Source organism: Ailuropoda melanoleuca, chromosome 15, assembly GCF_002007445.2.
Source record: "Ailuropoda melanoleuca isolate Jingjing chromosome 15, ASM200744v2, whole genome shotgun sequence".
Lineage (NCBI taxonomy): Eukaryota > Metazoa > Chordata > Mammalia > Carnivora > Ursidae > Ailuropoda > Ailuropoda melanoleuca.
The window spans coordinates 71,288,708-71,304,128 of record NC_048232.1 but is presented as its reverse complement, the minus strand read 5'-3'; the positions used below and the strand labels follow the sequence as shown (position 1 = coordinate 71,304,128).

Genomic DNA, 15,421 nt, shown 5'->3' with positions numbered 1-15,421 from the left:
CAAAACATGAGAACCACAACAGATCTATGGTAAACTTAGAATACTTATGTCCAGAAGAAATAACTAAGATATCTTTTTTCTTTTTGTAAAAGATCATATATGAGTGTTTTTTCCCTGCCCTGTACAAAAATCTCTCTTTTTTTAAATCAATTATGACTTACTAAATTCCAACTACAGGCACACAGGACACTAAAGAGATTACTAGGATGGCTCCTGTAATCACAAAGACATCTCACTTATAAAATCTGCTGTTGACACACAGCTGGAAGAAATAATAAATTGGATAACAGACTCAAGATTGAAAAGATGTCAGAAAGCTAGAACCATAAGCAGAAAACAATAAGATGAAAATGAATAAGGATAAACAAAGTCCTGTATTTAAGTTCAAAATATCAATTACAGATGAGGATGAGGAAATCCTGACTTAAAAGCAACATATGAAAAAGACCTAGAGATTTTCACTGATCATGAACCTGACTGGAGCCAACAATGTGATGTCTGGCTAAAAAGATCAGCACAAAAGGACAATGATGTGATGGGAAAGGCACCAGATTTGCAGTTAAAAACCCACCTTCTAATACTGGCCCATCAGCCCTGCCACTTATAAACTAGGTGATTTCGGGTAAACCTCTGAACCTCTCCCGCTTATCCACACATAAATGGGAATAATATTTATCTTACAGAACTGTCAGAATTAAATAAAGTTAAAAATTTGAAAGGACTACATAAGTTCTTAAGATCCATTTAGATATTATACAATTAATTAATGTAATAACATATATGAAGACAGCTTTTCTGTAGAGTAAGAAATCTGTTAAATTAGATTCCTCAGGACCAGACCAACTCCATAAAATTATTCTAGGAATGCAACTCAAAAACTGAACTTACAATCAGTATCTTCATTTTAGTTATTAAAACAATACAAGCTGCACTGCCTTGTATTTATAACTTAAAAGAGATTGCTTTTCCTTTGTTCATAAAAGTTGAATTTTTCTGCACAAGATTAGTGGCTACATAGAACTGAGATTACTTCCTGTTGCAAATCTTCCAAATCTCTCTGTGTATTTGATTTGGAATCACAAACAAGCAAAACAATTCCCTCTCGAAAGTGCTTCTGAAGTACTAAACAACTAAGAATAATGTCCAGATTCATACATGGCTGTTAAAATCATTTTATGTACAAGTCACACAAGAGAAAAGGATTGAACATTTTCCTTTGTAGAGTGATTTCCCCCCTTTGGAAAGATTTCTATCCACAGTAAAATTGCAATGAACTTCAAACTTGCCAAGAATTGGAAAAGTCCTTTTTGCCACAAGCTCTTTTTAAATTAGAATTATTAGTAGGTTCCCAGTTTGAGGAAAATAGTACTTCACATAGGAAAGCCTGACTCCAGTTAAATTAAAAAACAAATGAGTCAAAATACTGTAAAGTCACAGTCACCCCTGGAGTTAGCTGCATTAGTAAGGTAATGAAAGTGCTAAGCACCATTATGTTGATAAATATATCAACAAGTCTGAAAAAGGAAATTATCCTCAACATACTTATTAAATATGGAACTGAAAATAAATATTCTAAATTTATTTTTTCATTCTTACATTATCTTTTCCAAAGAACAAATTTGCTACCCTTAATGGTGTGTGGATTGTAAATACATCAAATAATCCATTTCTTCATCAGTGAAATTTCATTTATTTTGTTAAATAGCAGAAAGATAATATTTTCAACCTAAATAGTAGCATTACTTTTTTTATGACTCTTCACTATAGTTACTATGCCTTTATTTACTCTTTGGAAACAGCATAAAGTCTTTGAAGTCTAATACCTGAATACAAACCCTTGCTCTTTTACTTACTAACTATAAGATCTAGAAAATGATGCCTTCTAGAATTAAACAAGGATTAATTGGGATGAAGGATATAAAATGTCTAATATAACACTTGACACTTAGTAGGTACTCAATAAATACCAACCTCATTATTTCAGTCCAATGAATTCAACTTTAGTTCAGTCTAATGAAAACATCCCATATTCATTCTAATGAAAAATGCTGCTCACTCTCTTAAAGTCTTTGCTTAATATCACCTTCTCAGAGAGACCACTACTGAGCATCCTATTTAAAACCAAAACACACGCAAAGGAACACACTCTCCTAACTCCCTTCCCCAGCTTTATTTCACTCCACAGCACCTTCTAATGTTCCACATAATTCACTTGTTCCTTGTTCATTTTGTTCCTTATTTGCCTCTCCCAACTAAAATGTAAGCTCCACGAACAAAACCCTTAGTTTGGCAATTGTTGGTGACCCGCTCTGGCCTTCCTGTGGCCCTCCCCTCCTTACTGGACTTGTGCAGGCCTCTTCTTCTAGGTTCAAAGGCTGACTGTTTATGGCGAAGGTGATGGGGAGTGTGCAAACCTCTTGGTGGAGTGTCCCTAAGAGTGTGAAACAGAAAGGGGGTGTAATGGTGGGCCAAGGACTTCTGCTTAAATTCTTGTACCCCAGCCCCACAAATATCTGGGGAAGACTTGTCCACGAGGGCAGGGGTTTTTGTCTGTTTTGTTCACTGATGTATCTCCAGTGCCTAGAACATAGCCTGGTACCCAGGAGGCATTTAATACATGTTTGCTGAAGGAATCAATTAAGTAAAATTTTAAGACTATAACAGATATATGCAAGAGAAAGGTATGAGGGAACAGAGACATTACAAAGCAACGGCTTGGAGGAAGAAAAAAGATTTACAGAATGGATTCTACTCTTTAGTGAAGAGAAAGGAAACCATATGATACAGAAATGAGAGAGGCAGACTGGCAAAGAACGGCTAAATCACCCCATGGACAAAAGCTTTGAGATAGAAAAACATGTACAAAGTAAACTCTATTCTGTTCAACAGAGTGGTGAAACAATTTGGTAAAGAACAAAAGAGATGCATACACACAGAGAAAACCTATACCACATTTACATACTGAGAATCATGCAGCTGAGTCCTTGAGCCCCATTATATCCATGGGCCCTTTAAAGTTCTTAAGTAGTCCACCTTTCTCAGGTTCTCATGCACATATCCTTACAATAAGCCCTATAAAAAATAACATTCCTTAAAACCACAAAAGCCATATTTTCCTTAAACTTGCCCCACACTATTTATTCACTTATTTTGTACAACTACTCAATAACACAGTCCATATGAGTAAGATAATCTATTATTTTCATCAGGTTATTTGCTCGGCTCTCTTCCATTCTCCTTATTTCAATCTTCTTCTCATCTCTCGAAGTCAGAGCATCATTTCTCTACTTATTGGTCTCCCATTATTCCTTTTGTAGGTATCTCTAATCCACCAGAACTGCAATTGCTTTATATGCTAGCCACATGTCATTCATCAATTAAAATTAAATAAAATTAAAAATCCAGGGCCTCAGTTGCAGTGGCCATATTTCAAGTGCCTGAGAGCCATGTGTATTAGCAGAGTTACAGAACATTTCCACAGAAAGTTCCACTGGAGAGCACTATTCTAGAACAAAGCTTTATCATCTATACCCTGTGGCACTTTTTTTTTTAAAGATTTTATTTATTTATTTGAGATAGAGTGAAAGAGAGAGAGAGGGAGCATTAAGTGGAGGGGGCAGAGGGAGAGGGAGAAGCAGACTCCCCACTAAGCAGGGAGCCTGATGTGGGGCTCGATCCCAGGATCCTGGGATCATGACTTGAGCCGAAGGCAGATGCTTAACTGACTAAGCCACCCAGGGGCCCCATCCTGTGGCACTTTCATGTGGTGTAAATGGATTCGCAAAGGACTCTGGGACATTTTTTGTATGCTTGTAATATTGGAACCCATATGCAAATTTATATTAGTAAAAAAGAATTCACATCCGTTCCCCGTGTCTTCTAACTACCATCTGATGTAAAAGAACCAATTAAGCTTTGGAAAAAAAATTACAATCATTATATCTTCTAGAAATACCATTTCTTTCCTGTTTTCTCCTCTCATTCTGGGACTCTAATTAGGTTCCAAATTGTTGCCAGAGCCTCAAGATACCCACAATCTTTGTTAGTTCTTCTTTCCCTCAGTAGAGGTCTTTTACGCGGGCCAACATCAATCCTTGGCTCATACCTAAAACTGGCAAATAATCCCAGGGAAGAAAGCAGCTGATGAACTGCTCACCTCAAGGACTTTACCCTCCTCAGATTTTTAGTTTACTTAAACTGTTTTGCTTACATAGTTTCCCGATGTCTTTAAAATATATTCTCCCCTATTTATCTGCTTTTTATTCTGTTATTGTAGCAAAAATGGTATCCTGCTGTGACCTACTATATCCTAGTTCAAAACAGAGGCCTCCAAGTCTGAGTGATTTCTTGATTCTTTTCCCTCCTTATTTGAGAGCATTTTATTTTCTCCTCAGTTACATTTTGAAGGCCGCATACTTTCTGTTATTCCTCATTTTTCAGTAGCCTGAGGAGTGGTGCAAGCAGAAGTAGCATTCAGCAAAGGAAACAGACAGTTTGAAAACATTTCTGGGTTCTACACTCTCTCCTAAGAGTTTATTATACATTATATGTACTATTAGAAGTTTTACTCCCTCTACTTAGCCACTATATCTCATTCAAATGGAAGGGGATCATTTGAATAATTTCCCCAGTTCATTATGTGGCATTAGAGGCCATATCTGTGTAAATGTATAAGTACCAGGGTTCATTTTTCACATTTTAGCCACATTACTATCTAATTGCCACTTCTACTATTTCTCTGACAAGGAAAAAAAAAAAAAAGAATATGTGCACTCAGTTGGCTCCTCAGTTTGGGAAGTATTAGTGATAATTCTCAGGATTTGTCAACTCACTAGTATAGTATCAGGGAGTGGGTCTATATTAAGTCGCTAAGTCATGCTGTGCCTCTTCCCTCTGAAGTCTTCAGTTTCTTCCCTTGGCCATCGTTTTTGAAGTTACTGTATCTAATTGCATTAATCTTTATTGTTTGCTCTTGGTGAATGTTTTTGTTAGTTGTTACTATTTAATAGACATTTTAAGGGGAGAGAAAGTCTAAGAGTTAAATTTAATCTACCATTTTAATTTGGATATATTCAGTTTTCTAAGACTCTATAAGTTAAATTTGGATATCTAATTAAGAATTTTCTAACACCATGAGCATTGGACTGCCTGTTTACAAAGGTACCAGAGTTATTGCCAGTCTATTTTTCACACTACCTGAGCCCTAATTTTCACTGTACCAGCTATTCCATGTTTTAAAGATCCAGTATTTTCCTGAGCAGCTCACTTAAGTTACTAAATCTGTTAATGCTGATTATTCTATGTATTATTGTATGTATATGGGCAAAAACATTAGACTCAGGATAAGGAAAAGACCTGTACATGTTGACTTTTCAGTTATGCCTGCTGTGCAAGATACTGCTAAACAAGCTGAAAGGATTAAAACTAATTAATTTACAGGGATATAAGGAGGTATCATCTTGAAAATCTTTAAGGAAGAGGTATGAGAATACTTGTATTAACTGCTTGGAATTGGGGGGTGGGGTGGGGAATGGGATATAAACATTCTCTAAAGTTTCCTATCAAAACCATGAAGTTTCAAGAAGAACCTTACAATTTCTATCACAGGGGAATTTATTTGACTGTCATGGATAAGTTTCCTAATAATCAATAGTAGGAAATAAAACTCGAGGACTTAAAATGAATATGGTGTGATCAGAAGGGTGTCTATTTTTATTTATAAATGGGAAGCTAAAGTCTAAGAAAAGTTAATTTGCCCCATATAATAATGACATGGATACTTCACAATCACTTATCATATACAACATCAAAATTCTAAGTTCCCTAATATTTTCTATTTTTGAAGTGTTCTTTCCAAGACACTATTTCAAGTGTAGATCATATACTCTTTCCATGACTAAAAAAAAGAACTATATGCAAAAAGAGCAAAAGTAACCAGATAATAAGACAAAAAGCCATTAAACTAGTTTTCCATAGTTACTTAGTAGTAAATATAGTAACATTTTTTGTTACTCCAACAAAATACTTTAGCTGGCTATGGTTCAGCTCTATACCTGGCTAAACCAATTATTTTCACACTTTGCTTTTATAAAGACCACTATACAGTAAAATACAATCATAAACACCAATCCCTTCCCCTCCCTATTGCCATTTAGTGTCAGAGCCAAGTAGACTAAGCCAGCTCCACTATTAAGTAACAGAGGCAACATAATTATAATCTCATTAGTATTTAGCCATGGCTTTGCACACTGACATAAAACATTTCATAGTAGTTATGAGATCTTGGATAAGGTGTTTCCTCAGGATTTTGGTCTTTCATCTACACATGATACTATATTAATAGATAATCTCTCCTCTACTTCCCAAAACTTTCTAAACTTGTCTATACATTTTATAGTAATTAACTCTTACTAGTTTCTAAAAAACAAACAAAAAAAAACCTTCTCATTCTTCAAATAGACTTTTTCATTTTGATTTACTTAATTCTAACAAAATATCCCAATGATCTTTTTTAAATTTAAATTCAATTAATTAACATATAGTGTATTATTTGTTTCAGAGGTAGAGTTCAGTGATCCATCAGTTGCATATAACACCCAGTGCTCATCACATCATGTGTCCTCCTTAATGCCCATCACCCCATTACTCCATCCTCCTTCCCCCCTCCCCTTCAGCAACTCTCAGTTTATTTCCTATGGTGAAGAATCTCTTATGGTTTGTCTCCCTCTCTGATTTCGTCTTATTTTATTTTCTCCTCCCTTCCTCTATGCTCCTCTGTTTTGTTTCTTAAATCCCACACATGAACGAAATCATATGATAATTATCTTTCTCTGATTGATTTATTTCACTTAGCATAATACCCTCTAGTTCAAACTATGGAAAGAGCCCAGATGTCCATCAACAGATGAATGGATAAATATATACATATATACATATATACACACACATATATATACATACACACACACAATGGAATATTACTCAGCCATCAAGAAAAAAATGAAATCTTGCCATTTGCATCGATGTGGATGGAACTAGAGGGTATTATCCCAATGATCTTTAAATGAAAATATTAAAGTTTGTCAGTATCCATAGCAGGGGAAAAAATTAAAGAATTTATGCATTACATTTCTGGTTCTAATGAAGTCCAAAGAATGGATTTTTAAAAAAAGACACTATGTCTTGACTGTAAGTACTTGTGTAATGTAACAAAGGATTAACAAATTTTACTCATAGAAAAATTGTATAAAACACTTTGATGTATTCCACAGGTATTAAGTACTGACAACTAAAAATAACCAAAAGAAAGACAAGACATTAATATAAACTAAATGGATTTTGGGTATGAAACAGATGATAACAAATAAACAAATTTTACTCATAGAAAAATTGTATAAAACATTTTGATGTATTCCACATGTATTAAGTACTGACAACCGATAATAACCAAAAGAAAGACAAGACTTATTAATATAAACTAAATGGGTCTTGGGTAAGAAACAGATGATAACTAAAAGTTCTGCTAATTGGGACTAACTTTCCAAATGGCAATATAAAGAGCATATAAATTAGAGTTCTCAAAGTTGTATCAAGATGAATAATTGTTTGATAATTTAAAGTAATTGTAAATTTTACATGAAAATTTTGTTGAACAAAAGAATGAATTTCCAACCATAGAAGAGTATCTCTACCTGCACATAGTAGATGCTCAATAAATGTAGCTGAATGCATTAAGACCAAGTTTCTTTTTGAAAAATAAGACCAAGAAAATTTTAAGCATTTAAGAAACATATCGTTAGCTACTTACAGGCACAAATATTTGAAATGAGGACAGGAAAACGAAGTTCAAATCAAATAAAGATATAAAAACATAAAGAATAGCTCCAGTCAATAAACAATGCGAATGTTCTTCTTGTCTTAATCTACAATTATTGATATTCTGCCGTTATGTCTTTAGACAGGAACAAAATGCAATTCATGTAGTCTCTCAAGATTCAGTTTAAAATGTGAGAAATGTAAAGGAGAAAATCATGTCTTCCCCTTCATTCACTGAACAGATATTTATTGAACACTTACAATAGCAAGTACTTATTCCTTTCCTTCTTTCAGGTCCAGCAGGTGGAATAAGCCAAAGACTAATTAGCCAAGATTGCATAAAAGGAAAGTTTCTATATGTCAGTGTCATAATTCATTTTCCATTTAATTCGTATTGTTCCATGTACAATGTATATTTATAATATCCAGCTCAGCTTTCTATATTTCTTCTACTAATAAAACCATTTTTATCATTTTTATGACAGTACATTAAACTATACCTTAATTTTTTTCTCTTGCACTGACTTATGGATGCGTTCTCTTAGGGGTTTCACTGATGAATCATTCACTTGTGTGGGAGATCTATGTCCAAAAAAAGCAAAAATATATAAACAAAAGTAGCTTTTTAACTTGTTTTTGCCCCTCCCTTACCCAAAAGCAGTAATAAAATAAAAAGACAACTAAATCTAGTTGTTTATAATACTGCATAAAAGTGTCAGTATTACTATTGAGAGTTCTAAATATTAATAATTTGCTAAGTTAATTAATTCAGTCACTCCATACTTGAGTTTCTAATATACATACGGCACTGTTTAAGATATTATGAAGGATAGAAAGTAGATTCAGTCACTGCCCTGAATTCAGGCATCCTGAAGCCTAAGGAAATAAGATATCCACACAACTAAAATTTAAAATAAAAAAGGACAAGTGCCGTGGCAGGGGAATTCAAGAGAAAAATACAGTTTAGAAATAGGACGGTCAAAGAAGGCACAATGGAGAAAGAAATGCTGGAGCTTTGGAACCAGGCGAACCTGGATTCCTCAATAAATTCCTTTCTGGCTTAACAGAGCCAGAGTCATAACCTCTTTAACTCAAAAGACTATTATATAAGAATAAAGAAGAGTCTATTCTAAGAAATACTAGTTTATAACCTTACATTGACTTATATTCATACACCACATTGTCCTTAATTTTATCATTTCAGTGCAGACCATGAAAAAACTCACTTTACCATGAATTGGCACTTGTCTGCACAAGGATAATTGCAAATGGTAAGGTAACTATAAACAATTGAAATATGTTTGGCCACATGGTTGAGAAAAAAAATTCTTTAACATGGATGTAGGGATTGATTTTAATAAAATTCTATAGACACAAAATAACCTTCTCTTAAAAAAATGATAGAATTGAATCTGAGAGAAAATTTAATCATTTATGTTTTTACCTAAAAAGCAAACTTTGTTAAACAGAAGTAAGGTAAAAGAAGAAAAAAAAAGATTCATTTTTCTTTCCACTTTTTTTGTAAATCATTGATAAAATAAATTTTCGTTGTTAGGAAAATATTTGAACACTTTAAAGGTAGAACATAGGAGAATTACACCATGTCCAAATATAAAAGAATAATCATTAAAAGCTGGTGAAGAGATTTAAATAAACTGGAGAACAACACTGAAGGACAGACCATCGCAAAGTTTCTCTTTAAAGAGAAGACAAAAATAGAAGAGAACAAACAAGTAGGATGACTTTGTAAAGTTTCTCCACAATGTACTAAATAAAATTTAAAATTGCTGTTCCTAAATTTTACATGTTTCTATAAATGAAAGATCATTAATGCAAAATATCACCAACCTACTCAATGTTTGACCCAGTTATTATTAAAACTGAAGCGTGTCAATGTCTTGCACACAATACCAAAACTATTTTGGTATTTTTCTTCACAAGAGGAAGAATCAACAGATGTCAATTCCAATGTGAGTCTGGTGTATATGCTCTCTCCTGTTCTCATGCAGAGCAGCACAATCCTTGGAGGATAGACCTTAGGTTTTGGAGCAAGACAGTTTTGCTACTTGCTAATAACTGTTCTCTCCTAGGCAAATTACTTAATCTCTGTCTCTCAAGTACCTAATTTTTTGCTATTACTGAAAGATGTTGTTATGAGGGCTGAGATAATGTAAGTGAAAGCAGTCACCAAAGTTTTTTGACATACACAGGAAAGGAAATAAATGTTTCCAAAGCAAAAAACAAGCGCAAAAAACTAAAAACAAAAATACCTGTCATATTCTCTCACAAAGTACTATGTTTTTATAAAAACGTTCTCATATCCAAATGTTCAATCTCCCTTTAACTTCTGTTTTCTCTTCACAGTTTTCTGTAGTCTCCAAGTTTCTTATCATAATGTATTTCTTTTTAATCAATGAGGTGTTTTTTAAAAAAATTCCCTTTATAGACTAGAGTTAGCATTCACATACATATAACTTCCACATTACTTACCTAAAAAGTGTAAGAATAGAAGTTCCATTATGATGAATTGTATTTTCATCGTCATATAAAAGCTCTGCTTTATTTTTGGTAGGCATACTGGCTGCTTCTTCATCCAAAAGGACTAGTAAAGTTTTCACAGTATCTCTGCCACAGTATGCAGTGCCATGGTTTATAGCATAAGATTTTGGCTAGAACAAAAAATACTATTAACCAAATGTAACAATCACCAAAGTTGGGGCAATCAGCCATTCTTTTCCATTTCAATAACATCTGGCTTTAAGTCATAAAATTTAGTAACTATCTAGCTATGTGACCCTAGGTAGCCTCCAGACTGGCCTCCCTGTGTATTTTTTCTCTCTCATACCAAAGAGAGATGGGGTTCTGTTGATGTGAATACTAACCCCATGGATGGTTGTAAAGATCTATTCAAATGCAAAAATTTAGAGTTAACATTCATTCATTCAGTAATCTATTGATAAAGACACACCAAGTGCTAAGCACAGTATTTGAAGCTAAGGCTACAAAGGTAAAAAGCACAGCCTCAAGGCACCCAAAGTCTCCTTGATAAAGTATGTAAGTAACCAACAACTGCATTACAAAGTAGGAAGTGCTATTTCTAACAGAATGTATACACGGTACAATGGGAGCACACAAAGGTAGTGATGGATTTACTCTGGAATCAAGACGGCATCATGGAGGAGGAGACACACAGGCGTGGGAGGGAACGTGGCACAAGTAAGGACCAGGTGAACATGATATGGCTGAAGAAAGGGGTAACAGAGAGGGAGTTACGTGAGACGAACCTACGAAAGCTCTATAGATGTGGCAAAGAAATTATAAATCAGTCTGTTAATGGAGTTAAAATCTTTTGCTTTATTAATCAAGGACATAAATGCTCCTACTTAGATTATAAAAAAATGATGGCAATGCATAAAATATTCCAGGGTAAGAATGTTATTAAATCTGGAGAGAGGGCCACAAATCAAGAGGCTGCAATAGGCCAGCTTGGAAATGAAGAAGGTAGTCACAATGAACTAAAATAGTAGCAGTGCAGATAAAGAATAAGCAGGTTAAAAGAGGAAAGCTAGCAAAACTTAGTGACTAGACAGAATAAGGGAAAGTAGATGATAATATAATATATGCAGACACATCTAAGCACAAACTCTGAAAATATTTCTAGCTGGGTTTGATACCAACTTACCAGTAGTATGTACTGTATAATTGCGGGAAAGTTCCTTAACCTCATTGTGCTTCAGTTTAATCACTGGTTAATTAGGGTTGATGATAGAATGATAGTGCCCAACCCATACAGTATGTTAGATATTGTGCCTAAATAACGTCTGGGACATCTGTTGTAGTTGTGCCATTTCCCCCAACTGTCATTAACATAGTCTTGGTCTCCTCTCTCTCCTGGGCTTGACCAAACTGTACCGTATAGCTACACGGAAATTTTAACAAACTGCTTATCGCACTAATGATTGCTATCACATTATATGTGTTTATCACAATAGTAATGGCTTATCACAATATATGTGCTTAACATATATTTTTTATTAGTACCAGAGAAAAGTCCATATTGTTTAATATTAACTTATTGAGAATTATTGGATAGTATTTTTCAAAGATTTCTGATTTGCTTGAAAACGTAAAATTAAGAACCAGGTTGTTTGTATCTTTATTTCTTGTGACAGGAAATGGCAGAAACTGGTGCTCTTAATTACCTGAGTTGTGACAGTTTCTGATTTAGACTTTTAGTAATAACTTGGTTGTCTTTTGAGCCAAGCTAGTCCACAGGAAGCATTATCACACACGAAACACATGGGGCAACAACCCAGAATCTCCCCTATGTCCCACCTTCCAATTAATCTGAAAACATGTATTCTGTAACAATACAGAAAAATACCTAAAAATGGTTCCCAAAGACCGTGAATAGATGAATAATAAAACATAAGCAAATTCTTTCTTCAGACACTGATTATCACAATCACACCTAAGGAAAAGGGGCTTTTGCTGCTTGGATTAAACTGCAACAAATGGATTGTAACACATATGCCCAAATTATTTTTTAGAGCTAAAAAGATGGTAGCCAATTTCTCTTATAATACTACAGTTACTGTACCATACAATGTTTGTACAAAAGAAAGGAAAGAAAGAAAGAAAGAAAGAAAGAAAGAAAGAAAGAAAGAAAGAAAGAAAGAAAGGTAGGTAGGTAAACATTCCGGGAATATATACTTAAGAAATTTCTAATTATAGGAGAAATTCCTAATGTTTGCAGTAGGCTGGTAATAGATGTAGAAAACAGCAGATCATAAAGATGAAAAAATTCTATTAAGGAAGAATAAATAGAAACCATTTCTGTTGTTGTTCTACAGAGTACCTAGTACTGGGGCCAGAACCGGAGAAACCTTGCTCTTATTTTATATTTGAATAAATGGCAAAATAATCATTTCATAGGAATAATTATTGAAAAATATTATAAAACACTTTAATATCCATCAAGAATTATAAATTTCTAGTGCTACAAGGGATACTGAAGATTATCCACCATGCTACTTTTAACAACTACAGACAATTTGGCCCAAAGATGTTATGATTTATTTCAAGTTGAACATAATCCTACATAATCCTATTGAGAAACTTAAATTTTTAACATCTCATAACACAGGAAAAACATTCTTCTGACTTAAGTAGCAATAGTAAAACATTTCTATTAACAAGTAGAAGCGATAATGTTTTATATAGAAGGATAATGAATAAAAAGCTCATTACCCGTGCAGGACTGATGTCAGTGGTACTAACAGCTACATCTCCTTGTTGAGAATTGATAATATTTTTAATCCTCAAATCCAAATCCTGAGTGACTTCCTCTACTGCTTTACAAAAAGGATCCCTGCTGTTCTGGCCTTTAATCAGCTGCATCTTTATCACTGAGAGTATCCGACCCCCCGCAATGCTGAAAATAGAAATTAGATCACCTTTATAATAGTATTAGAAATGACAATATGCTTATAAGCTTGAAAATAAACTTCTCAAAGTTAATCAACACTTTTCAAAAAATACGACTTTGATCTTATAAATCAAACTAACACATTTAAGAAAAGGATGAGAACCATGAACAACAAAACTAAAAAGTTTTTCTTAAAGCAAGTTATTTCAATAAAGTTACTTCTGTCCTGATTTGAAAGGTGAAGGGAAATATTTTAGTTATAGATGATATATATAGGAAGTTTCAGGTGCAGTTATACACACATGAAATATTTAAAATATGTACCTTTAGATACAAGGTAACAGAAATGCTACCTCTCACTGAATACCGAGAATCCTACATTGCTTTAATCTTAAAATCATTTCAATAAGTATTATTATCCTTAAATCACACATGAGAAAATTGAGTCTCAAAAAGTTTAAATAGCTTGTCCAAGGACACAGAGTGTTCTGGGCTAGGAAGGAGGTAGCGAGGACTGACCTGAAACATGACATTGCTTTCTAATATGAGAACTGTTACTATGTGGAAGGGGAAATTAAGTTAGTTAATATTGATCTAAAGCAATCCAAAGACTGGACCAACTATGTTCAACAGACAAGTGTTTTTAAAAACCTGAAATCAATTATTTCTTTGTACTAAGCCTGAACCTGAATGAATTTAGGTTGCAGTTCCTGCTCTAGAAGGCTGACCTAAAAAATGTGAGAAATATATAGGAAGAAGGAGTTTGATCTATTGCAAGGAAGAAATTAGAGGTGTCCAACAATAGAAGAGGGTTCTTTTTTAATGTCAGGAGATCTCCACCCCTAGAGGTATCCCTGGAAGGGCTGTGCAGTGCTGAATGAGAAGGTGGTATGGCCTGTCTATAAAGTCAGAATGCCTGAACACAAAATAACAGCTCCCCATCCCTCCACTTCCCCCACGTCCTACCTTGGGTATGCTATTTAACTTTTCTGTGACTTTCATAGTGACATAAAGGAAATTATGAATTAGAGTTTTTATCTGCACTGCCTTATTGCCAGGTTTTATGTTTTAGGGAAGGAGCCAGGTTTCCTAACAAACACTGGAAATATGATTGGTCACATTCAAATAGCTGTTCCAAATAAAGAAGGGAAGTTAAAAGAATTGCAGAAATACTTAATGTATGATTAGGCCAGTGTTTCCCAAATTTGCCTGATTATCAGAATCATATTCAGTATTTGTTTAAAATATCAATTCCAGATCCCACTCTGTTGAATCACAAAGTGCAGAGAAGAGTATTGAACAGTTGCATTGTTTTAAAAATACCACAGGTGATTCTGACAACTATATAAGCTTGAGAAACATTAAAAAAAAAAAAAGAAAGAAACTGAAGGAGACACCCATATGTTATCAACTCTAAATTAAGCTGCTTTAGCCTTGCCTAACTCCTATTAAATTCTCAACTGACCAAACTTGACCCAAAGGTAGGGACATCTCTATCTACTACCCCTATTCAGCAGGAAGAAGCTACAGAAGATGGGACCTTCTGCCTTCAACAACCTTCAAGATTTAAGGGTCAAAGTTGTTTAGGGGGGCAATGATGAGGGAAACAGAGGCAAGAGAAATGTAGCTTAATTAAATCTCCTTATAGCTTGCAGCCCAATGATACCCAAAACATGTGTGACCTTCCTCAAGGAACTCATGGCCACTTTCGTGCCTTTATGTTTTATTAAAGACTGAAAGTAACCTTATCTTAACAGCAGCTAACCCCTCAAAGTCCTGAAAGGCTTGCTTCCAAATTCTTTAGAGATTTGTACTATCCCTAAGCATCACTAATTAAAAAACATATAATCAGTTACTCCTCACAATCCCAGGGCAGTTCTTTCTGCCCACGGACCCTGTCCCCATGCTATAATAAAATCACCTTTTGGCACCAAAACAAAAAAATGAAATAAAATAAAGAAAAAAGAAAGAAAAAACTCCTTGAGAAAGGAACAATATATTTACTAATCCTTACACTACCAATTTATACTTGGCATACAAAAGAAATGATTGCTACGTTTCTTGAATAAATGACCACTATCACACACAACAATCTGAAATTTTTAATAGTAAGACAAAAGATATATATTTTACTATTACTATATTATTATTTGTGACACAAAAGTACTTAGGGGCTTT

General features: G+C 34.2%; 1 protein-coding gene across 4 annotated transcripts in view; it reads right to left on the bottom strand.

Annotated features, from left to right (window-relative positions):
- PARPBP (PARP1 binding protein) overlaps nucleotides 1–15,421 on the bottom strand; it is a 64,483-nt gene that overhangs the window by 5,925 nt on the left and 43,137 nt on the right. For all 4 annotated transcript variants that reach the window (XR_004620740.1, XM_002915471.4, XM_034643807.1 and 1 more), the window contains exons 7-9: nucleotides 13,066–13,249; nucleotides 10,306–10,484; nucleotides 8,316–8,397 (exon numbers count right to left, since the gene is read on the bottom strand). Coding sequence is in view for 3 of the 4 variants with exons in the window: in XM_002915471.4 (XP_002915517.1) it covers nucleotides 8,316–8,397; nucleotides 10,306–10,484; nucleotides 13,066–13,249 (445 nt within the window). In the remaining variant the exon portion in view is untranslated. The remainder of the gene's footprint in view (nucleotides 1–8,315; nucleotides 8,398–10,305; nucleotides 10,485–13,065; nucleotides 13,250–15,421) is intronic.